We start from the raw sequence: 26332 nt of genomic DNA, 5'->3' as shown, positions 1-26332 counted from the left end.
AAGCAATGGGTTCAGGTCGAGAGCGGCAGTCAAAAGATGCATGTAAATGGTCACAGAGGGAATTCAGGCATGGCAGTGATTAGAAGAGATATGTCCTGGTTTTAAACAGAGGGCAGGGAGGATATGAAAGAGTCCAAAATTAAAGTCTGAGGTCCTGTGGTGGGATGAAGTTGACTTGTATACAGGGTGGAGTCAGTTTGGAGCATCCAGGAACCACTGACCAGGTTCGGAGACAATTGTGGGAAGAGAGTGGATCCAGGAGCCATTGAAAGGGCAGAGTATCATTGGGCCCCCTACTGGAGGTTGTTCAGTGGAATCAGAAGTTTGAGGGGGAGTAGATATTCGACCAAGGGCCAGCAGAAGTTGATTCTGGGGTCCAGCCGAGATGCGTAGTGACCTCAAGTGTTAGTAGTGCGCACCAGTAGATTCAGTTTCTTAGTTAATAGGGAAGTCTCATGAGTAACAGTGCAAGATTCCAAATTAACTAAGAAGCAGTCTGTACTGTCACTGCTTCTTCAGTTCTCGATTCTGGTGCCAAATTCAGGACAACCAATTTAAGAACTAGAGGATGGTCTGAAAGCAGCCAACGACTTCCTGGCAACATGCCTTCACGTAGAGAGCATGAGAAATCAGAACCAAGAACGTTCAAACTACTGCCTCATCCTGCCCAAGGAATAAAAGGGGCAGTAACAGCATGGATACAGAATTGGCTAAGTAACAGGAAGCAGAGAATAGTGGTGAACGGTTGTTTTTCGGATTGGAGGGTGGTGAACAGTGGTGTTCCCCAGGGGTCGGTACTAGGACCACTGCTTTTCTTGATATATATTAATGACTTGGACTTGGGTGTTCAGGGCACAATTTCAAAATTTTCAGATGACACAAAACTTGGAAGTGTAGTAAACAGTGAGTAGGATAGTAATAGACTTCAAGTGGACATAGACAGGCTGGTGGAATGGGCGGACACGTGGCAGATGAAATTTAACACAGAAAAATGCAAGGTGATACATTTCGGTAGGAAGAATGAGGAGAGGCAATATAAACTAAAGGGCACAATTCTAAAAGGGGTACAGGAACAGAGAGATCTCAGGGTATATATACACAAATCGTTGAAGGCGGCAGAGCAGGTTGAGAAAGTGGTTCCTGGGCTTTATAAATAGAGGCATAGAGTACAAAAGCAAGGAAGCTATGATGAATCTTTATATGTAAGCAATTTTACAACACCAAGTTATAGTCCAGCAATTTTATTTTAAATTCACAAGCTTTCGGAGGCTTCCTCCTTCGTCAGGTGAACGATGTGAAAATGAAATCCTCGAAATGAAATCGCATTTATAATTCACAGAACAATGCTTGGTGAGTACAGACAGTTTTTTCAACTGCCCGTTGCCAAGGCAATCAGTGTGCAGACAGACAGGTGTTACCTGCCAGGTCTCACAGAATATACAAATCACCAAAAAAAAACAACAAACAAAAAAAAAACAGAGATAGAGAGGTAGAAACATAGAAAAGACAGCAACTGACCCGTTATATTAAAAACAGATAACATTTGTTCGCTGGTGGGGTAACGTGTAGCGTGACATGAACCCAAGATCCCGGTTGAGGCCGTCCTCATGGGTGCGGAACTTGGCTATCAATTTCTGCTCGACGATTTTGCGTTGTCGTGTGTCTCGAAGGCCGCCTTGGAGTACGCTTACCCGAAGGTCGGTGGATGAATGTCCATGACTGCTGAAGTGTTCCCCGACTGGGAGGGAACCCTCCTGTCTGGCGATTGTTGCGCGGTGTCCGTTCATCCGTTGTCGCAGCGTCTGCATGGTCTCGCCAATGTACCATGCTCTGGGGCATCCTTTCCTGCAACGTATGAGGTAGACAACGTTGGCCGAGTCACAGGAGTATGAACCATGCACCTGGTGGGTGATGTCCTCTCGTGTGATGGTGGTATCTGTGTCGATGATCTGGCATGTCTTGCAGAGGTTACCGTGGCAGGGTTGTGTGGTGTCGTGGACGCTGTTCTCTTGAAAGCTAGGTAATTTGCTGCGAACGATGGTCTGTTTGAGGTTGGGTGGCTGTTTAAAGGCGAGTAGTGGAGGTGTGGGGATGGCCATAGCGAGGTGTTTGTCCTCATTGATGACATGTTGAAGGCTGCGGAGAACATGGCGTAGTTTCTCCGCAGCCTTCAACATCTTCTACAAACATTAAGGGAGATTTTCCACTCCTCCCAGGGGACTGTAAAATTGGGAGAGATTCTTTGCGTTGGTGTCCTTGTACGTGAAACACAAAAAGTCAACATACAGGTGGAGCAGGTAATCCGGAAGGCAAACGGAATATTGGCCTTTATTTCTAGGGGGATGGAGTATAAAAGCAGGGAAGTCATGCTACAACTGTACAGGGTGCTGGTGAGACCACACCTGGAGTACTGCATAAAGAACTGGTGCCCTTATTTAAGGAAGGACATACTTGCATTGGAGGCAGTTCAGAGAAGGTTCACTAGGTTGATTCCGGGTATGGAAGGGTTGTCTTATGAGAAAAGATTGAACAGGTTGGGTCTATACTCATTGGAGTTTAGAAGAATGAGAGGAAATCTTATTGAAACATACAGATTCTGAGGGGACTCGATAGGGTAGATGCTGAGAGGATGTTACCCCTCATGGGGGAATCTAAAACTACGGGGCATTGTCTCAGAATAAGGGGTCGTCCGTTTAAGAAGGAAATGAGGAGGAATTTCTTCTCCCAGAGGGTCGTGAATCTTTGGAATTCTTTACCCCAAAAAGCTGTGGAGGCTGAGTCATTGAATACATTCAAGGCTGAGTTAGACAAATTTTTGATCAGCAAGGGAGTCAAAGGATATGGGGGAAAGGGCAGGAAAGTGGAGTTGAGGTAAAAATCAGATCAGCCATGATCTCATTGAAAGGTGGAGCAGGCTCGAGAGGCCGAATGGCCTACTCCTGCTCCTATCTCTTATGGTCTTATGGTCTAAATGCACCAGTGGCACGCTTCCCCTCGGTATAGGCCTGCATGCTGCTGTGGTACACGAGATTCGGAAAGAATGCAAGAGAAAGGGGAGTTTCCATCCCCACATTTTCAAATGATTTGCTCCCCCAGCATGATGTCGTCACTACGTAACTCTATAAACCAGGCACGCTTGGATCCTTAATTCCAGGACCGCAGCAGAAAACTTCCTGAAACTGCATTACGTGAGAGAAATAGCTTTTAAATTTAGGTTGATTTATTGCTACCTCTCTGTACTTTTCATTATGTTTTTTGTAAGTCTGTCCTCTGGTCTGGAGATTTGGCCTCTTCCTAGAACCAGCCTCCTACACATAAGATGGACATTTCTTTGAGAATTTCTCTTGCACTCAGGGAACAAGAGGATGGGGAGGTGGTCTACAGGGATGAGCGGAAGCAGGTGGGCCTGCATTGGAGGAGGGCTCATCCTATTTCTTTCTAATTACTCTGCATACCTCCAAAGTATCTGATATGCACGTCACAAAAAACTAAAGAACCATCGGAAGACTAGTTGATTTCAGCAAAATTCTCTGCTAGTTTTTAGTCTCACCAGGATTCCCTTTGTGGATAGAAACCACATGTGCACTCTGGAATACCAAAGAATTTGTCCACCTCAAACAGTGTTCTATTCAGCAGCCCCAGGAGGGCAGCTCCAAAATGAGTCACTTCTTGTCCCTGTTCACCAGGCCTAATAGCCTAGTGCAGCAGCCAAGTGCTGATGATTGGCATCAACCCCCTCAGGTATATTTTACATTACTCTCTGCTGCAGATCTCTGCTTGATACATTTTACATCACTTAGTTTCTTCAGTACATAGACTCTGGGACGATTTGATTGAGGTCTACAAAATAATGAAGGGACTCGGTTGTGATCACATTGACAAATTATTTCAATTAGTTAGGTTGGGGAGGACCAGGTGCCACACTTATAAATTACACAAAGACAGAAATAGGTTAGATGCTAAGTGGTTCTTCGTTTCCTAGAGAATAGTAGACCTATGGAATAAGTTGCCGGCTCATGTGCTGAATGCTGATTCACTGTATCCCTTCAAAAGAGAGGTGGGACTCGTTCCTGACTGGGGTGGAAATCATGTCATACAAGAGGTAGGTACCAAGCAATCTAAGTGATGGTGAATCTGGTCTCATGGACTAGTTTCGATCGCCTTGTGGAATCGGAGGAATTTGCCATATTCTTTCCCCCGAATTGGCCTTAGGTTTTTATGTTTTTTTTGCCTCTCCCAGGAGAGTCCATAGCTCCTGGTAGGAAGAGAGTGTTTAATCATAATGCATAAGACATCACAATATGGGACAGGCTAGATGGACCGGCTGATCTTTTCCTGTCCAACACTTTCCTATGTTCATATATGTAGGACAATTCACATGATCAATTTCTGCAATACTTCTCTCCGAAGGTTTAAAACCCTCACGTCACTGAGTGCCACTACATCACGGGCAGTATAGGAAGCACCTGTTCACACAGCCACGCCTGCAAACAAGTTCCATGCATGTACAAAAGACACTTCTTCAGCAGCACTCTGCAATGACCTTAAGGCAGTGATGCTGTAACATGGCGAGTTTAAATTCCACAATGATTTTTGGCAGCAAACACTGACAACCAAGTACAGCCCAAGAAACAATGCTGATTGGCATGTAAAGAATACTTTTAATGGGGTCCGTTCTAATCAATTTCAGAAGCTGTACCTACAAGATTGAAAAATGTGATCTTTTTCATCCATGGTATTTTATTATGAATTGCTCAACAACAAATGCTTACAGTAACTAACCACTGTCTACCTCTCTCTCTCTGGCAGTCCCTCAGGGTTAAGGATGCCTGTGCATGGATTCTTTTAACATGGGGTGGTTATTGCACATCAACCGTCCCAACAGAGCAAAGTCTTGGTCCAATGGCAGAGAAATCTGAGACAATTGGAGACCAGACTCTGCTGTAGGATGGGGACAGTGCAGCACTTCACTGGAGTGTCAGCCTAGATTTTTGTGCTCAAGTCTCTGGAGTGGGACTTGAACCCACAACCTTCTGCCTCAGAGGCAAGAATGTTACCCACTGAGCCACAGCTCACATGACCACTGTATACCACACTTGTAATGGCTGCACCCTCATTGCAAACAATGTGACAGATTACAAATCAATTGGTGAGTGAATTTCTTTGTATCACAAGGACTTTGACACTTGTACCCGTATTCATACCCTCAATGAGACCATTTTAAAGCAACTCCAGTGCAATAATTATTCTTAGAAAACAAGGCAAACTGCAACCAAACTTATCTGTAACTGGGTGCCTTGATCCTGAGCCACTTGATTGAATGTGCAGCCGTTCAAGCACCGCAGAGATTTCTGGGGCGGCCTCAGGGAAGGGGCCTCGAAACACACAGGCCTAGATTTTCCTCCTTCATGCCATTTAACATTGTGTTCAGGTGTGCGAGGTTAAGGGCGTTGGCTGGAATGTGGAGTTCCAAAATGGCAGCGGTGGCTCCAAATCAGCATTGCACTGATTCACGTCATGATCTTGCTGCTCTGCATGCTGCCGGCGGTCGTTAGGCGTGTGTGTGCAAACACCTTTACCAAGATGGCACCCAGCGCACTTCCCGTCGGAAATGGGTGCGCGCATCTTGGACTCCATTTTGAAACCTCAGGTGGCCATGTAGCACCTAAAAAACGGGCGCTAAGCAGCCCAATTTAACCCTCCATTTCTTAATAAAAAGAAGAAACTAAATCAGACTTAAGTTCCTCACTGCATTTTTGCCTTTGTGGTCAATTTTAATTGTTCCCACCAGGCAGGAACAGGGCAGCAACCCTTCAATCAAAAGGAAAATTGGCCAGCCTATAAAATAGGCCGCAGACCAGCTGCTGCCCGTTTCCCACCTGGCGGAAACAGTTAAATAACAACCCCTTTGTGGAACTATTAACCACTCTCAGTAAAGTGAGGTAATGAGCATAGAATTGGTACTGTATTTAACTGAGGATAAAAGGTGAAAGTTTACCATGATTACCTCACTACTGTACAACAGGCACCCCAATGGATTTCACATTTAATGCCTTTGTAACAAGCTGAAAGTTCACTAGTAAGTCACTGTCATCACCACAGAGTAGAAACCCTGACCATGAAAGCTGAGCTAGAATGGCTGATGACAGGATGTTTAAAGTTGTCTTTTACAATCTAATAAAAGAAAGGGAGTGCCCACAGGAAAGCCAACTTGAAGTAATTTAAGGTGGGGCCAATTGCCTTTCTCATCCATAATTATCTTGTGAAAGCCACCCTGAGAAAACAGTCAGAGAGGCTGTTACATCCCCATCCAGATCTAGGAGGACTTCACTAAAAACCACCCACAACAGCATGCGATCTGCAATAAGGACCTCGGTCTATTCAGAGAGTCAGTAACATGATCTAGGAGAAAAGAGGGCAAAGAGTGTACAATTTATTTGCCAAAACTAGCCTCCGATCAATCGATTGTATACAGAATGCGATCATGCGGGCATGTCACATGTTGGATTCAACTCATCGGAGACCCCCCCATTAATGTCATCCATGCCACATTCAAAATTACTGACTTTTTTGGTAACAGCACAATAACCATCACCGTTAAAAGATAATTTTCAAGGACTCAATTTCCCCATTGTTAGTAAATATTGTTCGCGTCACTGACCCATTGACGGGTAAAGTGGGTCAGTGTGACAAAATGTATTTACTAACAAACAGTGAGGGAGAAAAAGGCAGGAATTCCTCAGTGCCATTAGGGTAAGCAGAATGGATTTATCCTTTTGCAGGGTAAAGAAATACAGAAAGCTAAATCAAAGAAATGAAAATCTGTAAAGTCAGATAGTATATTAATGTTTTTTTAAAACATCGGCTAGGTTCCAGGACAGACAAGAAAGGTTGCAAGATGTTCAATGGAAATATTTACAGCACTATGGCAGTGGAGTGATACAATGCCTCAAGTGAGCAACATGGTGAAAAAATAGGAGGTCTTTACCAAAAAGAACACTAACAACCTTGTTCTCACAGATACCCACCCACACACATCTGCAGTAACAGCACTGACAGTAGTCCAACATTTTATTAAATACAAGGCTCTTCCCTGTAGTAATTGTATGCAGATCTAAATTTACACCATACATGGAGCTTGGTCACAATTATACATTTCCTTATATCAAATCATAATTGATCATTCAATAATTAGGTGTAGCTACCATCAAACCACTAATTTCATAAAAGATTAACAGTTCACGTATGTGTTTATAAAAATATTTCTGCATTAGTTTCCTATAATCCTTATTAAGAAGACTGCAATAGGCCAATGGAAATTGTGAGGAGACTTGAAGTTTAATAAATAAGATACTAATCCTGCTCATTAAACTATTCACAGCTCAAGTACTGTATTTTCTCCACCACCCCCCCCCCCCCAATTATTGTGATAGTTGCATTATGGAAATCATGGGGTAAAAATTCAATGGGCCCAGATTCAGCTGCACACCCAAAGCAAGAGGCCCGAGAATTGATAGAAATTGGTCCTCAGGCTTCAGCTGAATAATTGGTGCGAGCTGCTGGGAAACATCAATTTCCGGTCACCTGCTTCGTTGGTAGCAGTCCTCAGGCAAGAACCAGGAGGTGGTGCGATTACCGCATCTGTGGAATCGTGGGAGCACTCCTTTTCCTCCTGGCTCCATAGGAAGATGTGTTTTTAAAAAAAAAATTAAAAAACTTACCGTTGGTTGGTGGCTGTGGAGGCCGCTTAAGAATCCTGAGTGAGGCAGGCCCAACATCTGCCCCTCTCATCAGTGACCAATTTGTCACGGGGTCCTTTAACAGACATTTAGAGGCATCCGCCCAGGTTGCCTACAAGATGGGCCCCACAAATTTGGCAGTGGGACTAATGCCTAGGGAGATTGGGCGCAGGCCTTCTCACTGCTAAATTGGTATGCTTTGCACCCATTTTTGGGCGTAAAACGGGTGCAAAGCATACCAATTTCTACCCTCAAGATATAGTCATGCAACCACTTAAACATGATTTATGCAGAAATTAATACAGCTGTCATCAATTTATCTACATCTCAGGATTGAAGTCATGTATATTGACCACTGTCAACACCAATCTGTGATTTATATTATTGTACCACCAGATTTTTGAATTTTCCATCTACTTCTTCATATTTCTAGAACCCCATTAAAAGACCATGAAAAACCGATGCGACTCCATTTTATAGTTATCACAGCAAAGAAGAAAACACTAATAGCTAAAAAATGGAATCATTTTTCACTTGCACAGTCCATTTTCCATACTTTGTACAACTCACTGCTGGACATGTATTGGTTAAAAGTTAACCAATTTTGGCCAGATTCCAGAGATTCCATAACCTCATCCTCTCCCTGAATTGGGCAACCCTCTTGTACACTGCTTTGCAACAGCTGTCAACTTCTCTGATGAGATAGGATGACAAATTTAGCAAACCCATACTCCCAGCATTGAACCTCACGAAGGGAGCAAAGGTCAAAGACAGGACTACAATACAGTAGCACTGACACTCCAACCTATACTCCCTTAAATCCCCTCTGCTTGAATCATGCCATTTCTGAATTTATCCCAAGATGAGCACTGTAGGAGTAGGAATTAATATATATATTTTTCCCCATTGTGCTCGTCAAGGCGAGGGAGGTTAGTGCTGTGGAATGAAAAAATTCTCATTTCAGGCCTCCAGGGCAAGCATCAAGCACTCTCAGGTCTCAGGTCAGGTATTACACAGCAGAGTAAAGCTTACTTTAACTCTGTCCCAACAATAGATCTTAGCCCCAACTTCAGACGAACACTGCATCAGAGTGACATTCCTCTCCCCCACCCCATTTCCCACACCAGCTGTTCTATGGCTTGAATGAGAAAACTAATTAATGGCACTTTTCTGTTGTAAGCCTATAGGACCTTTACAGCAAGCGGATAGAATGAGAATTTAATCCCATCAGTCTGGACTGAATTCAAACCCAGATCTCAGAGATGAAAGCCCAATGTCCAACCCATTCACCTTCCTCCTAGTTCAGAGATTCCTAACCTCTTTAATGAGCCAGAAAAGCTGCCCCTTGTGTTCAGCTCAGGCTCTCAAAGTACCAGCGATCTTAGCGACAGAATAGATATTCTGTTGGGGTGGATTCGCTGTTGGAGGATCAAGAAGTCGGAGGTCATGGGAAAGGTTTCACATTTGTATACAACAGCACAATTTAAGGATCATGGTAATGTTTATGCAAGGATAACATAGCAAATTAATTATATTTTTCAGTCTTTTTGAAGCAAGTGGCAAGTGAAGAATATTCTTCTAGCTCTCCTACCTCTAATTTAGCTGTGTGCGAAAGAACATTCGAGACATTTGCAGAAATTTCTGCCGAGGTTCTCCCAATCTTTGGCGGAAGATCGGTGGAAATCCCAAATAAATGCATAAACATGGCTTCGGCTGATGTTACGGTGGCCGATCAGAAGGAAATTCCCGGTGATTACGTTTACTCTCAATATTGTGTGGGTAAAATGCAAATCAGAAAAGAGCATTTAATGGAACAAAGAATCTCTAGCAGGGTGCAATTTGTGTTACTGGTGGGCTTTGTATTACTGGGTGTCATGTAGGAGTATCACAATTTCAATGGGCAACTAAAGAAATAATACCAGTATGAGTTCGTCACCACTAAAATACAAGGCCAGTCTACAACCCCTCTTTGTGACTCATTTAATTAAATATCAGCTATTGATAGTTCAGGACTCCAGCTTTGAACAGTAAACATGTGCATTGTGTTGAGGAGCATCTGTGCCCACTGTGATGTTCATGTACAATGGCTACACTCTCGTGTCATCAAGTTATGGGTGCAGTTCAGGCCATCCATCATGAAAGAGAAATGTTACGACAATGAATAAGTATCACAAGGATGCATTGTGGAAATGGTGTTATGTTTTAGTGGTGGAGGACCCACAGTGGTCTTCACCTGTATAGTCACTCATTGACTCATGATAGTATTTCCAAAATAGCAATTTCGATGGCATCCAGTAATACAAACTACACTTAAGTACCACATAACAGACTTGTTAGCAAAATTGAAGTCAATGGGATTAAAGGGGCAGTGGCTGCGTGGATACAAAATTGGCTAAGGGACTGAAAGCATAGAGTAATGGTGAACGGTTGTTTTTCAGGGAAGTATACGATGGTGCCCCCCAGAGGTCGATGTTGGGACCACTGCTCTTTTTGATATATATTAACAACCTGGACTTGGGTATACAGGGCATAATTTCAAAGTTTGCAGATGACACAAAACTCGGAAATGTAGTGAACAGTGAGGAGGGATAGTAACAGACTTCAGGAGGACATAGACAGACTGGTGAAATGGGCAGAGACATGGCAGATGAAATTTAACCCAGTGAAGTTTGAAGTGATTCATTTTGGTAGGAAGAATAAGGAGAGACAACGTAAACTAAGTGGTAAAATTTGAAAGGGAGAGACCTGGGGGTGAACGTACATAAGACTTTGAAGGTGGCAGGACAAGTTGATACGGCTGTTAAAAAGGCATATGGGATCCTTGGCTTTATAGAGGCATAGAGTACAAAAGGAAGTTATGCTAAACCATTATAAAACACTGATTAGGCCTCAGCTGGAGAATTGTGTCCAATTGTGGGCACCACACTTTAGGAAGGATGTAAAGGCCTTAGAGAGGGTGCAGAGGAAATTTACTAGAATGGTACCAGGGATAAAAGACTTCAGTTACATGGGGAGACTGGAGAATCTGCGGTTTTTCTCCTTAGAGCAGAGAAGGTTAAGGGGAGATTTGATAGAGGTGTTCAAAATCATGAAGGGTTTTGATAGAGTAAATAAGGAGAAACTGTTTCCAGTGGCAGAAGGCTTGGTAACCAGAGGCCACAGATTTAAGGTAACCAGCAGAAGAACCAGAGGTGACATGAGGGGAAAAAAATTAGGTAGCAAGTTGTAATGATCTGGAATGCACTGCCTGAAAGAGTGGTGGAAGCAGATTCAATAAGAACTTTCAAAAGGAAATTGGATAAATACTTGATGGGGAAAAAATTTGCAGGGCTATGGGGAAAGATCAGGGGAGTGGGACTAATTGGATAGTTCTTTCAAAGAGCCAGCACAGGCACGATGGGACGAATGGCCTCCTTCTGTGCTGTATTATTCTATGATTCTATGAACTGGAGGCTTTGGATTCCTGTTGAAAGTTCTTTTGCAGTTTAATGATTATCAGAAGAGGTGAACGTTACACAGGAAAGGGGAGTCCACAATGACGATATCCATTATTCTCAACAAGCAAGAAATGATGGCAATCCACAACACCCAAATAAGTGAGCAGAGAGTGCTCTGACCAGAAGAGTAACATAACTGTCATAAATGATTTTCAGTTATATGAAGAGAAGCACCAGTAAGAGATCAAAAGTAATTACTTGCACCCAGGGCTTTGGTCCCCTTTTAACACCAGTGCTTTTTGTAAGAAAGTTGTATTTTGTAAGAAAGTTGTATTTACTTTTTATTTAAAAAAAAACACTTCTGGGGTACAAAGCTAGCACAACAAAATATTGCCCAGTGATTACAGAAAGGGATGTGTTCACATCACACCTGTAAAGTCAGAAGTCCAGGAGACAGGCATCACAGCTGGTCCACCATGTGTGTCCTCAACTATTTGCAGTTCTTAGTGGTAATTGTTGGATTACCAGGTCACCTATGAAGCAGTAAAGCACTGATTGGAGTCTTCAAAAGGGAATAAAATATTATGCCCTCAAAGTCCAAAACCTCAATACAATTGCCCAACATACTAAATTCATTCTTGGGATATGGACGTAGCTAACAAGGCCAGCATTTATTGCCCATCCCTAGCTGCCCTTGTTGAGGAGCCGCCTTCTTGAACCGCTGCAGTCGATATTGTGAAGGTACTCCCACATTGCTGTTAGGTCAGGAGTTGCAGGATTTTAACCCAGAAATTCACAATTCCCAGATTAAATTTTAATGTATATAGTGTTTGAGCAATTTCTACTTGCCTTATTCACCTAAATCTAGTACCGTCTGGCTGGTATCAGTTGACTTCCAGTTTAAAAAATTGTTCATGTTTCATTGCCCATGGCTCATTCCTGTTGATTTCCAGGCAGCATATAAAATGTCACTTATATAGAGTTACTGCAGGTTGCATAACCTAAAGATTTATTCATCTATCTCAAAAGGAGAATCTGTACAGCAGCTGAAGAGTAACCAATAATCCGTAAGCCATTAGTGAAAGTAGAAGCGGTGCATTTAGACAGCAACTTCTGGACTATGATGAGGATCACCTATGTCCACTGTGATGTTAATGTACAAGGGTTTATGTTCTTGTGTTAGCAAATTGTAGGAGCAGGAGTTCAAACCATCTTTGTCCCAGACTTGTGGAACTTTCTTTAGTAGCGACATCCTGTGAACATGAACAGAAATGAGAACTGCTATGATCAATCAAAAAAAAAAGAAAATGAATACATTTATTTGCTGAGAAAGTACGAGTTCTAGAACATCAAATGTACCTACAGCAACAATCTTGTAGGGGGAGAAAGTTAAAATCAAACCACACAAGTAAATTTAAAACACAGATATTAGGAAGATCTTCCTTATTAAAAGCGTGATAAATGTAGTCGAGACAAAGATATTAGGAATGTTCAAAATGTAGTTGGTGCTATAATTAGAAAGCCCCTACATGGGAAATCAGAATATGAGAGAAACAATCCAAAAGACTTTCTTGTCCTTGACTTTTCTTATGCTCTCCACATTTTTCAATCTAGTTCCAACAAAGTTCTATTAAAGCTAGGCAAGCAGCTCAAACTTGGATAAAATAGCCCTCCAATCAGAAGAAATACTTTGGCTGCCCTGAATTTTTATTATCTATTTACAGGTTTAGCTCGACCCATCACTGTGGCCCTCACACTTCCTATCGGCAGAAACTGTAATGACTTAGGCAATGAAACCAACTGAGACTTATGCCAGGTCAAAGGAATCAGATTGCAAAGCCTTAAAAATCCATGAAGGTAGCAGACAAAATGGAGTTAAACACAAGTGATAATACTTAACCCAACAAATTTGAAAAAAAGTTATACATTATATTTTCAGGCTCTCATTTATCACAAAATCAAACACACACTTTTTTAAAGGAATATTAATCATTTCTGATCTAGACTACAGTGGGCACTTTACAACTGCAATATTCTCTTAGATTTTTTAATTTTATTTTAAATGGTTAGCACTTTCTATGTTTTTTCTTCAGGTAAACTATCAGTTTTGGGGCAGGTTTACACTTGGACTGTATTTTTACAAACTCCATCATTCCAGTACATACAACTTGATCGCTAGACATTTTAATTTAATGGTAACTGGAACTGTTGTGTACCATGTATTAAAAAGATTAGTATGTCAGGACTTAAAGTAGAACAAAACTATGAGTTCAAATTATATAGCCCTGATAAGGCTATAAAAAAGAGCTGATGTTTACAACCGTCCAACCATCTTCCATACCCTTCTCTGCATATATCTTTCCACAGCCTTACCCAACAAACACTCCCCACAAAGGTCAATGTGTACATCTACAAACATGTAGCTGATCAGTTCCCACTGAATGAAGTTTCCATCCCAACCCACCTTTCACGATTGACTTCATTTCCTTGATCCCTTGTGTGGAAAGTCATTGTGTATCTGGCAACTTCAAGAGAGGGACGCACAATTTTCATTTTTTGCAGCTGAACTCTGAGAAAAATAAAACTGGTTATTGGTACAAAGCACTTGTGCATGACGAATAAAGTGGCACTTTTCTGAGGGAGGAAGGTAGTTATTTCCTTTTTGTTTTAGTCCCTGAGTCAATGCGTAGCAATGCATTGTGATGCTTCTATGTTAATTTTTAAACTACATTGGTGGGGATTTATTCCACTCAGTGCAATCTGTTTCTTTCGCCCTGACCTACAGCCTGGCATGATGATTATATTTTATAGTGTGATTTAATACAGTAATAAATCACCATCTCAACTGTATGGAAATGCCTTATATCACCACGTTGGAGGACGTGCTTGGGAGAGATAGCTGCCTCCTGTGCTTTGCAGTACACAGCAGCCATTCCCCTCGAACTCTCCCTAAATTTAGCAAATCATCAAAGTTAGATTTTCAGTAGAGGTAAAAGATAACAACAGGGAGTATTTTCAATAGTAATAACTTACTTGGGAGTACCTTCAATAAATTACTATTTTCTGGTCACAGAAGATAGGGCATCAAATAAAATGCACCATCGTGCAGGTTGGTGTGGTGCTCAGATTTATAGCTACTTATGTGAAGCACAACCCAAGTAACTCGCTTTGGGAACAGAGGAATACTAATCAATCGTTGGCCCTCCAACCGCCTTCCATACCCTTCTCTGCATATATCTTTCCATAGCCCTACCCAACAAACACTCCCCACAAAGATCAATAAGATCAATCTTTATTTTACACTATTTATTACTTATGATGGACCGGCGGGGTGGGGAAACTGCATTTATATTTTTAGCCATCAACCTCAATACAGCTTGAACCTCCTCCTTCACAGTTTCAGTGATCTTACACTAACAGGGCCACCCTTCTTTGCTGCACCTCCTGCAGCAAGGACTCCCAAGACACCACTGGCCTGATTTTCTTGCACACAGGGAGTCTATTCCTTATAGGGAGCCTAAGGGAAGGGGCTTGCCTCTCACAGTTCAGTGAGGTCAGCCCTCCCCAACTGCTAGCACAGAGGTGCCTGTGCTGCAGCCTTGATTTTGTAGGACTCAGAATATCGGGTCTTGGATCTCAACCCCACCTTCCCACTGTATCTCCCCAATCCACTTTTCTATAAAAGCAAAGTCAGTTGTCTCTTAAAGTCAGTTACACAATTCATTTGAATGAATTAACATCTTCATTAAAAAAAGATGAGAATTTTAATCAGTTTTTTAAAATTCGTTCATGGGATGTCGGCATCGCTGACGAGGTCAGCATTTATTGCCCATCCCTAATTGCCCTTGATAAGGTGGTGGTGAGCCGCCTTCTTGAACCACTGCAGTCCGTGTGGTGAAGGTTCTCCCACAGTGCTGTTAGGAAGGGAGTTCCAGGATTTTGACCCAGCGACGATGAAGGAACGGCGATATATTTCCAAGTCGGGATGGTGTGTGACTTGGAGGGGAACGTGCAGGTGGTGTTGTTCCCATGTGCCTGCTGCCCTTGTCTTTCTAGGTGGTAGAGGTCGTGGCTTTGGGAGGTGCTGTCGAAGAAGCCTTGGCGAGTTGCTGCAGTGCATCCTGTGGATGGTACACACTGCAGCCACGGTGCGCCGGCAGTGAAGGGAATGAATGTTTAGGGTGGTGGATGGGGTGCCAATCAAGCAGGTTGCTTTGTCCTGGATGGTGTCCAGCTTCCTGAGGGTTGTTGGAGCTGCACTCATCCAGGCAAGTGGAGAATATTCCATCACACTCCTGACTTGTGCCTTGTAGATGGTGGAAAGGCTTTGGGGAGTCAGGAGGTGAGTCACTCGCCGCAGAATACCCAGCCTCTGACCTGCTCTTGTAGCCACAGTATTTATGTGGCTGGTCCAGTTAAGTTTCTGGTCAATGGTGACCCCCAGGATGTTGATGATGGGGGATTCGGCGATGGTAAATCCGTTGAATGTCAAGGGGAGGTGGTTAGACTCTCTCTTGTTGGAGATGGTCATTGCCTGGCACTTGTCTGGCGCAAATGTTACTTGCCACTTATCAGCCCAAGCCTGGATGTTGTCCAGGTCTTGCTGCATGCGGGCACAGACTGCTTCATTATCTGAGGGGTTGTGAATGGAACTGAACACTGTGCAATCATCAGTGAACATCCCCATTTCTGACCTTATGATGGAGGGAAGGTCATTGATGAAGCAACTGAAGATGGTTGAGCCTAGGACACTGCCCTGAGAAACTCCTGCAGCAATGTCCTTGGGCTAAGATGATTAGCCTCTAACACTACTATCTTCCTCTGTGCTAGGTATGACTCCAGCCACTGGAGAGTTTTCGCCCTGATTCCCATTGACTTCAAATTTTACTCGGGCTCCTTGGTGCCACACTCGGTCAAATGCTGCCTTGATGTCAAGGGCAGTCACTCTCACCTCACCTCTGGAATTCAGCTCTTTTGTCCATGTCATACTACCTTAATCATTGGCAAATCCAGCTCAATATAATGACTTATGCCAAGCTAAAACTTTGTAGTATGGATGTTAATAGATTACATGAAGGCCTGTTGAATATATTTAATCAACCAACAAGCAGACAAGACACCCAGTACTCCTGACAAGGAGCAGCACTTACAGGGACCTCTGGTCAGGAGACTGCCAGAGTGCCCAATTTTCCATCCAGGTAAATGGATAGATGGAAAAATCAGGCAATGCAGGCCCATGAATTCCTGACAAGTTTGCTAAGGAGTGCCACGCCAAATCAGGAGCACCTGATCAGGGAATCAACTTTCATGATTGTGTCGAATGAGATCTTCAGCTGGGTCTACAATTTATCCATCTGCTGTAGGATTATCTGGAATGGAGACCACACCAACCCTTTGCAATAACCAGTAATATTAGGGTAGCCTTAGACAGGTTTGCTAGTGTGTAGTTTATAGCAGAGTCAAATCAACAAAGATCATTAAAAATTTTAAACTCATCTGGTAAACTCTCCACAAACCCTTAACCTTTTCAGCACTCCCCCTTCCCTTTCAGGAATCAAGCTACATTCACACAACTCCTGTAAATTTGCATGCTTACATAAAAAAGGCAGCTTACTGACGTTACTTCTTTTCATAGGCAGTTCAACATTTCATAGTATATTATATTTAGCAAGTAGGAACCATATAGTGCATTTGAAAGAGAACAACCAGTTTAGTTGGGCATAATTTCAATAGGACTTGAGCACATAATCTAGCCTGATATTTCTGTGCAATACTGATGGAGTGCTGCATTGTCGAAGGTGCTGTTTTTCAGATGAGGCGTTAAACTAAAGCCCGACCTGCTTGTTCAGGTGGACATAAAAGGTCCTATGGCATATTTCAAGAGAAGCAGTGTCCTGGCTAACATTTATCTCTCGACCAACACGAAACAGATTATCTGGTCACTTAGAATCATAGAATTGTTACAGCACAGACGGAGGCCATTTGGCGGCTCTTTGTAAGAGCAATCCAGTTAGTCCCATTCCCCCCGTCTTTCCCTATAGCGCTTTTTTCTCTTCAAATATTTATCCAAATCATTTTTGAAAGCCACGATTGAATCTGCTTCCACCACCCTTTCAGGCAATGCATTCCAGATCATAACTACTCGCTGTATAAAATTTTTTTTCCCTACGTTGCCTTTGGTTCTTTTGTCAATCACCTTAAATCTGTTTCCTCTGGTTCTCGACCCTTCCGCCAATGGGAACAGTTTATCTTTATTTACTTTATCTAAACCCGTCATGATCTTAAAGACTTCTATCAAATCTCCTCTCAACCTTCTCTGCTCTAAGGAGAACAACCCCAGCTTCTCCGGTCTAGCCACGTAACTGACGTCCCTCATCCCTGGAACCATTCAGGTAAATCTTTTCTGCACCCTCTCTAAGGCCGTCACATCCTTCCTAAAGTGCCCAGAATACTCCAGTTGTGGCTGAACCAGTGTTTTATAAAGGTTCAACATAACTTCCTTGCTTTAGTACTCTATGCCTCTATTTATAAAGCTCAGGATCCCGTATGCTTTTTTAACCACTTTCTCAACCTGTCCTGCCACCTTCAAAGATTTGTGCAAATCTTTTTCTAGGTCTCCCTGTTCCGCACCCCCTTTAGAATTGTATCATTTAATTTATATTGCCTCTCTTCGTTCTTCCTGCCAAAATGTATCACTTCGCACTTCTCTGCATTAAATTTAATCTGCCGCGTGTCCGTCCATTCCACTAGCCTGTCTATAACTTCTTGAAGTCTATCACTATCCTCCTCACTGTTTACCACACTTCCAAGTTTTGTGTTATCTGCAAATTTTGAAATTGTGTCCTGTACACCCAAGTAAAAGTCATTACTATATATCAAAAAAAGCAGCGGTCCTAGTACCAACCCCTGGGGAACACCATTGTATACCTTCCTCCAGTCCGAAAAACAACTGTTCACCACTACTCTCTGTTTCCTGTCACTTAGCCAATTTCGTATCCGTGCTGCCACTGCCCCTTTTACTCCATGGGCTTCAATTCTGCTGACAAGCCTATAATGTGGCACTTTATAAAAAAAGCCTTTTGAAAGTCCATATACACAACATCAACTGCATTGCCCTCATCAACCCTCTCTGCTACCTCATCAAAAAACTCAATCAAGTTAATCTCAACTTATCTCATTTTCTGTTTGGGGGAATTCTCTGCTGCATTTGCTTACAAATGGAAACCACTGAATGAAGCACATTGAGATGTTCCGTGGATGTGGAAAGCGCAATATTAATGCAAGTTCTTTCTTTGATGAAATAATGTATGTAATGTCATGAATTAGGTGATAAACATTATTAATGAGTTCTGCTGGTTTTAGAAAGATCCTGCTACATTCCAGAAGTCATACAAGAACACATTCATAACTGCATGTAAAGCGTTTTGGGACATCCTGAGGTCATGAAAGGTGCTGTATAAATGCAAATTCTTTCTTTGTTCATCTACATAAATAGTAGATAGTGTGAACAATTGAAAGCTAGGATATTGCACTGGTTAGGACTGTCCAATTCAAATTACTAACCTATTAACTAAATTTATTATCCAATTCATTTATCCCCTTTTATTCCAAAAACTTTCATCTCAACAAGTCTCATTCAAGGCATTTTAAATGCTTTTTTATAAAAAAAAATTATGCATCATCTAACAATTGTGTTGTTTCCTGAAAGAACTCAAGTAAAGCTGTTTGGCTCAGAATTCTTATTTTCACTTATTGAATGCTCTTAAATTATTTTCTTTTTAATATGCTCCAGTGTTTTCCTACAATATCAGAGATGGAAAATTTCAATTTCACTGATCAGTGCACTCTCACTTGACTGCATAGATAAAACTATACAGGGGAGAAGTCTTTTGATTTGGCAGTCCACAGTCAACATAGCTCAATTTAATACATATTTTGTTTAGAACAATCTCATTTCAATCATTTTGCATTGTACATCTGCAAAAAAAAAGTTATTACAAGAGACGGGCAATACTTCAAAATATCAAAGTTCCTCCCATCCTGCACATTATGAAACCATCCTCAATTTAACTGCCATTTTAGATACTTTGTGAGATAAGAGTAGGATAGGTAGAGTAGTTAACACAATCAGGCTAGGAGTTTGATTTTGGCTGTATATACACAAATGTACTTATATGTGCAAGAACAATCAAACTACCAAGAATAATCTGATGTAGGCAACTAGCCAAATATTTGAACAGTGGTCGTGCCCTCACCAAGTGTATAGATGCACTGAATTACCTTATGCGAAGATCGTCGTCCTCACCACCCCAACCCCAATAACGGTTAGAAAACCCATTGACTCGGGTGAACTGTTCCTTGGTCATGGCTGTTGCTCCACCAAAGTAACCTTTGTAACGCAACCTTAAGTTTGGAAAAAATAATTTGCATTTGTGAATGCTATTTTAAATCCAATTTTTTTCTGTAAAGAGGTAATTTAGCTGGACTGCATATTAAAGGAATCTGTATTGAAATGACATGGACTTAACTGGCTGCAAAGAGAGCATTATTTCTCCGTTTACAAACCCTAACTATCAGCTGAATGTTGAAAGCTATTGCCCGACGATCTGAACGATGCTTGTCCCCAGTTACAAAAAGTACAATGAGGGTAGTGGATGGTCCATCTGAAAATTCACTACAAATCTCAAGACTACTATTAAACCTTTCATCGTAAAATGCAGGGAAAATCTGCAGTACAGTTAACAATTCATGCAGCAAATTTAAATCATGACATGTTCAGCATGCTAAAAGCAAACGCAATAACTGTATACTTTCTGTCGATGTGCAGATGTAGCAATCATTTGTAGGCAATAAAAATAAATTTTTTCATTTAGTTACAATTTCGGTGAAGTTTTATAAGAAAGAAAGCTACACAAGGTATTAGAACCATGACTTTCTCCTTAGAGGTATTCAATAACAGGAAAGATGAAAGCTTCCTTTATCAAAACAGAAGGCTCCTAAATAAAACGAATTAGAGCATTTTCAATGCAACTACCAGGGACCGATGAGCCAGAAAAGAAAACTGTTATCAATTTTGTCATTAATTTATCAATGTAAGGATAAAATATGGGAAATGAACATATCACCCTAGTGCAGCAGTGAGAGCTTGGAGAAGGATTAACATACATTTGTCACAGCAACGTGACATGCTTGCACTGCAATTTGATTCCTGGCATTCCTAAGGAGTGCTTCATTTCATCTCAGTGAAAAATTTCCAGCACCACAATATCAGTAGCCCTAAAGAGGTCATACTATTTGCCATTAACTAAATTTGTTACCTAGTTTCTGGGGACAAGTCACAGTTATCGTTAATCATCCAAAATGAACTGAAAATAAAGTCTTTGACCCCATAAGTAAATAAACAGTAATACAGACAACAGTGCTGATGGAGAAAGTGGTATCCATGGCTAAATTGGCATCCAAGCCCATTCTTTGCACAGAACAAAGATGGACATCACAGCTGTCACGGTGAGTAGCCAAATCAACAAAGATCAGAAGAGTAGGACAAAATAGGTCGTTCTTTAACTTATTTCTTCCAAACCCAATGGCAGGTCTTGCAGTACTTAACTTCCAACACACCTTAAATATCCCAATCTACTTTAGCATCAGTTGGCAAAGATGCTTTGTTAACATAATGTCCATAATGTTCTGCTAAATACTGCTCTTTCACAAAATGCACACCACTTAATAGCAACATTTATTTAAATTTATTTAAACCTTATTCCCACTAAACTGCTGACCACCTAACTTCCCTTTCTGACCCCCATGTGATTCCCTCTCCTCAGGTACTGTCCCCCTCCCCTTTAAATCTGCCGTAATCACACCTCTCCTCAAAAAAAATACTCTTGATCTTTCTGTCCTTGCAAGGCCTCCCTTTCCCCTCCAAGGTCCTTGAATATGTTGTTGCCTCCCAAATCCGTGTCCATCTTTCCAATAACTCCATGTTTGAATCCCTCCAAGCAGGTTTCTACCCCTGCCAAAGCACTGAAACGGCCCTTATCAAAGTCACAAATGACTTCCTAGGTGACTGCGACCGTGGTAAACTATCCCTCCTCATCCATCTCGACTTGTCTGCAGCCTTTGACATGGTTGACCACACCATCCTCCTCCAACACCTCTCCTCCGTCATCCAGCTGGGTGGGACTGCACTCACCTGGTTCCATTCTTATCTATCTAGTCGTAGCCAGAGAATCACCTGCAATGGCTTCTCTTCCCGCTCCCGCACCATTAACTCTGGAGTCCCCCAAGGATCTATCCTTAGCCCCCTCTTATTTCTCATCTCCATGCTGCCCCTTGGCGACATGATCCAAATTCACGACGTCAGATTTCACATGTACGCTGACGACACCCAGCTCTACCTCACAATCACCTCTCTCGACCCCTCCACTGTCTCTCATTTGTCACAACGCTTCTCCCACATGAGCAAAAATTTCCTCCAACTAAATATTGGGAAGACTGAAGCCATTGGGCTCAATTTTCAAATGGAGCTGGGGATGGGGTGGGAGGGGGTCAATTTGAGGTCGGGAAACCCATTGGTACAGGTTTTCCGGACGTCCTTATGATTTACGAGGGTCGGTGCAGGTAGGCTTGTTGGGCCTGGGGGAAGCACTCCTGCTCCTCCAGGCCCACACGCTGTGCCTTTCTGGGCACTTGCCTGCAGTCTCGGGCCTTTCACGAGGCGTAAAACAGAAGGCCCCGGAATACCAGCCCCCCAGGATTGAAAAGGGGAATTAGTTAAAAATGGAGGCATGAAGCCTCCTTGAATGGTTTCAAGGCCCAACCCGGCTCCTGGGAGCGAGTTGGCTGCCCGCCCCTTGTCCCGTCCCTGTGAAAACTAGAAATGGGCGGGTTGGGGGTGGGTTCGAAATGGTGGCAATTTTCCTCAACCCACCCGTTTTTTACTTTTAAAATTGAGCCCTTTGTCTTTGGTCCCCACTGCAAACTCCATTCCTTAGCCACCGACTCCATCACTCTCCCTGACCATTGTCTGAGGCTAAACCAGGCTGTTCGCTACCTTGGTGTCCTATTTGACCCTGAGATGAGCTTCTGACCACCTATCCGCTCCATCACCAAGACCGCCTACCTCCACCTCCATAACATCGCCCGTCTCCGCCCCGCCTCAGCTCATCTGCTGCTGAAACCCTCATCCATGCTTTTGTTACTTCCAGACTGGACTATTCCAATGGTCTCCTGGCTGGCTTCCCAATTTCCACCCTCCATAACTCTGCTGCCCGTATCCTAACTCGCACCAAATCCCGTTCTCCCATCACTCCTGTGCTCGCTGACCTACATTAGCTCCCAGTCTGGGAATGCCTCGATTTTAAAATTCTCATCTTTGTTTTCAAATCCCTCCACGGCCTCGCCCCTCCCTATCTCTGTAACCTCCTCCAGCTCTACAACCCGCCGAGATTTCTGTGCTCCTCCAATTCTTGCCTCTTGCCCATCCCCGATTTTAATTGCTCGACCATTGGCTGCCCAGGCCCTAAGCTCTGGAATTCCGTCCCTATACCTCTCTGCCTCTCTATCTCTCTATCCTCCTTTAAGACGCTCCTTAAAACCTACCTCTTGGTCTTCTGTCCTAATACCTCCTTAAGTGGCTCGGTGTGAAATTTTGTTTGATAATGCTCCAGTGAAGCGCCTTGGGATGTTTTACCACGTTAAAGGCGCTATATAAATGCAAGTTGTTGTTGTTAAATGAAACACCCCCAGATTTGTTTCAACTACCCCTTACTATAAAACCTGCTGGTTTACTGAACTTGTTGGGAAGACAATTCTTAGTCAGGCTGCACTCAATTTATCATTGAGTTCAGAGCAACATGACGTATTGTTAGCTTGACTCTATGATAACAAAAAAATCAGCACAATCCCAAGGAGCTCACAACGACCTCCACATCCTTTTTTGAATGGATGCAATTATATTGGTTCTCTCATTTTGGACAATTGAGATTATTATACAATGACGATTTGCCATTTAAGCCTGGATTTTAACCAAACCCATCCAGCACGAACAAGGAGGACGGGTGGTTAAAAATGGCATTCGGGAGATTTGCGCCACGTTCCTGATGCAGTCGCACCTGTCACCAATTTGCAGCGATGTTTTCAGGCAAGAGAGAGATGCCAGCCACAGGCAGGCCAGGGCCTAATTTCAATATGACATTTGCGGCCCGTGACATCATCAGCACTGCAACACATTATTTACTCTAAATGTCGGGAGCCCCACGCAGTGGCAAGCCCGCTAGTAAAACCTAACAGGATTGGGGTCTGGCTGAGGCACTGAAGCTGAAAGTAAAGGGGCAAAAGCTGCAGCTCAGTACATCATTGTATTTTTGCTTTGTGTTTTGCCAGGAGAGTTTCCAGCCTGCAGGTCCATTATTTCAAACTTTTGCTGCATTATTACCTGCAGAAACCTTTCTCACATCATTATTATGGGTGCTATTATTGCTACTTTCTTCTGTATGGAGGAACAGTTGGAGGAAGAGGAGCAGCGGCAGCCCCAGCAATCAGCATCCCTCAGCAGATACAAGCTGAGGGGGGTTGCTCGTAGGAGGCCATACCCAACACACAGGGAGTATAGGCCAAGACTCAGTTTCTTGGATCTATCTGAAGAGCAGTGCCTCAGGAAGCTGCACTTCTCCAGGCTGGCTGTTGCAGACCCCTGCGGCCTCCTACTGTCTGCCAGACCAGGGGACCATGCTTGGTCAGTGGCTCTCAAAGTAACCACAGCTCTTACCTTCTTTGCCACTGTCTCCTTCCAGCCTGCTACAGGGGACATCACCCGCATTTCCCAATATGCAGTACATGGCTGTATTAAGCAGGTCACCAATGCCCTCTGCACCTGGGTGCAGCAGTGCACCACCTTCCCCAGTGACCTCAACAGTCAACAGGAGAGCACTTGGGGATTAGCAGCATTGGCTGGCTTCCGCCACACACAGGGCGTGATTGACTGTACACATGTTGCCATTAGGTCACCACCAGGGCATTTCTACTCTTCCCCATTGAGAATATTTTGTTAGACAAAGTGATCAAAGTTTTGACGTTCCAGTGCAGCATTTGGGTTTTATTTAAATGTCACATGATGAAGTGCCACATGATCAAACTTGCAGGAATATGTACAAGCAGAGTTGGCAACCCTAACTGTAGACCAAACAGCCAAATGTAATAAAGGTGATTAATTTAATACCAAATGCTGTGAATTAATTTCTCACCCAAATGCTCAACCCACAATGCTTTTTTTAAAAGAAAATTTTCCTAACTCTACTACTCCTACGAGGTGCACCCTGGTGAACTGAGCAACGTGAGTGGAAATGCAATGCTGCTCACATCGGGACCCTTGAGATGCTCGTGGCCGGTGAGTTCTGGGTTCTCAAGCCTGTGAGGGTCCGGCTGCAGACTGCTGCACCGCGGCTACTGCCGGGGCAGTATGGTCCTGATGACTTGCTGGCACCATGGTGGGTATTGGTGAAAGATCAGACATGTTGACATCCTGAGAGAGGCCAACACAGTCACCTCCATGGGATTAGGGTTCATCATTTCCACTCATCTGCGGCAGAGCAGAATGCAGAAGATGAGTAGCACCTTCAAAGCCCCAATCTATTCTGTCCATCAATCTATCCAAGGTGGACACCTGTCTCTCCAAAGTGGAGCCCAGAGCTTACATGTAGCCGTTTGAGCTTCTACCAAAGCTAAAAAGCAATGCAAACATACACTCCTGCTGTGAGGGCCTGACTACATTGTCTCGAGCTGACCACACTCTCAATGGGAGACTGTAGGGTGATTATGCCAAGCGAGATGACACTACACAGGCTAGAAGTGGAATCCTCCATACTCCCAGCCATAGCAATGACACTCCTTAGCAGGCTAACCAATACATTACGTAACTCCTTGTTTGATGCCAGCATGACTGAGCCACTGTACTCCACATCCGTTCCCTCCTCAGCAGAGATGTGCCCTCTGGCGAGCTCTCTCCTGGACTGTCCCTTCCACCAGTACCGGCTGCTGAACACTTGTGCTAGATCTCTCCCCATGTGCAGACCCCTCTGTCTGACCATCCAACCCACATGAATGCCAGTGTATGAGCTGGTGCTTAGGAGGAACTGAGAGCTTGATGATGCATCCTCAGGAGGATGTTTCTGGAGGAGTACGGTCTTGCTGCTGTGAAGGATGTTGAGGAAAGAGAAAAGGGGCAAGTTAGAATGGCAGATACAAACAGGACATTAGCAGGTGACAGGCCTGAGAATATAGCTTGAAGTAGTGAAGCTTGCTCTTTGCTGAGGTGAATGTAGGGTTACAAGTAATCCCCTGTTCCTATAAGCTGCCGGTCTCGCTTTCCCTGATGCTCATGGCTCTGCCATGAGCCATTGATCTCCAGGGTGTGCTGCTCTGCTGCGGTGAGGGCGATGATGCACGGAACTCCTCCCACACTCTTGTTCATCTCCTTTCCAACGTGGGCTGATTTGTCCTGCAGAAAGAGAGGGGGTGAGCTAATGAGTGACTATTGAAAAGGTAAATGGAGACGTGTGGGGCTTGTGCATTTGGTGGATGTGTCGAGAGGTGGAGACACAGCAAGATGGAATGAGGATGGAGATGTGATGAATGTAAAGGGAAGTGTGTGTGAGGTGAAAAGAGGAAAGAGTGGTGGGAGGAGTTAGTGGTTGCGCAAGTGGTAGTATCTGAGAACACAAAGGTGCTGTGTGGTGTGAGGAAAGGAAAGGAAGAGATGTGTGCTTGTAATGAGATAGAGAGGCACTGCAGTATGCTTTTGTGATTGGAAGTTGAAGAATGTGATGGAGAGGAGAGAATTGTTGAGAGTGGTGTGGGAGGGTGTGAAAGCAGTGCTGCTGAGAGAGGTGAAGAGGTGAAGAGGTGAACTCACCCTTGCTGCTCTTGTGAAGTCACTGAACATCTTCCGGCATTGCAGGCATGTGCGGGGGGTGACGATGGTGGCACTGACTGTTGTCCAGGCTTGGACCACTGTTGCCCTCGGGATGCTCCTGCAGGTGGTGGGGAAAGAAGGCCTCCCTCCCTCCATGCCCTCACCTACTCGATTAAAACCTCCAGGGAGGCATCGGAGAAGCAGGGGACAGCTCTCCTGCTCTTCTCTCTTAGGTACTGAAGATT

At 43.5% G+C, this 26332-nt stretch overlaps 1 protein-coding gene across 3 annotated transcripts in view; it reads right to left on the bottom strand.

The window, feature by feature from the left end:
* Nucleotides 1–7705: 7705 nt before the first annotated feature.
* b4galt4 (UDP-Gal:betaGlcNAc beta 1,4- galactosyltransferase, polypeptide 4) overlaps nt 7706–26332 on the bottom strand; it is a 50895-nt gene continuing 32268 nt past the window's right edge. For all 3 annotated transcript variants that reach the window (XM_067992739.1, XM_067992740.1, XM_067992741.1), the window contains exons 5-7: nt 19457–19579; nt 13641–13745; nt 7706–12429 (exon numbers count right to left, since the gene is read on the bottom strand). In XM_067992739.1, coding sequence (XP_067848840.1) covers nt 12276–12429; nt 13641–13745; nt 19457–19579 — 382 coding nt within the window. In that variant the 3' untranslated portion in view covers nt 7706–12275. The remainder of the gene's footprint in view (nt 12430–13640; nt 13746–19456; nt 19580–26332) is intronic.

Source organism: Heptranchias perlo, chromosome 11 (assembly GCF_035084215.1).
Source record: "Heptranchias perlo isolate sHepPer1 chromosome 11, sHepPer1.hap1, whole genome shotgun sequence".
In the NCBI taxonomy this organism is placed as follows: domain Eukaryota; kingdom Metazoa; phylum Chordata; class Chondrichthyes; order Hexanchiformes; family Hexanchidae; genus Heptranchias; species Heptranchias perlo.
Note: the sequence above shows the minus strand (reverse complement) of the source record. Positions and strands in the feature narration are given on the sequence as shown.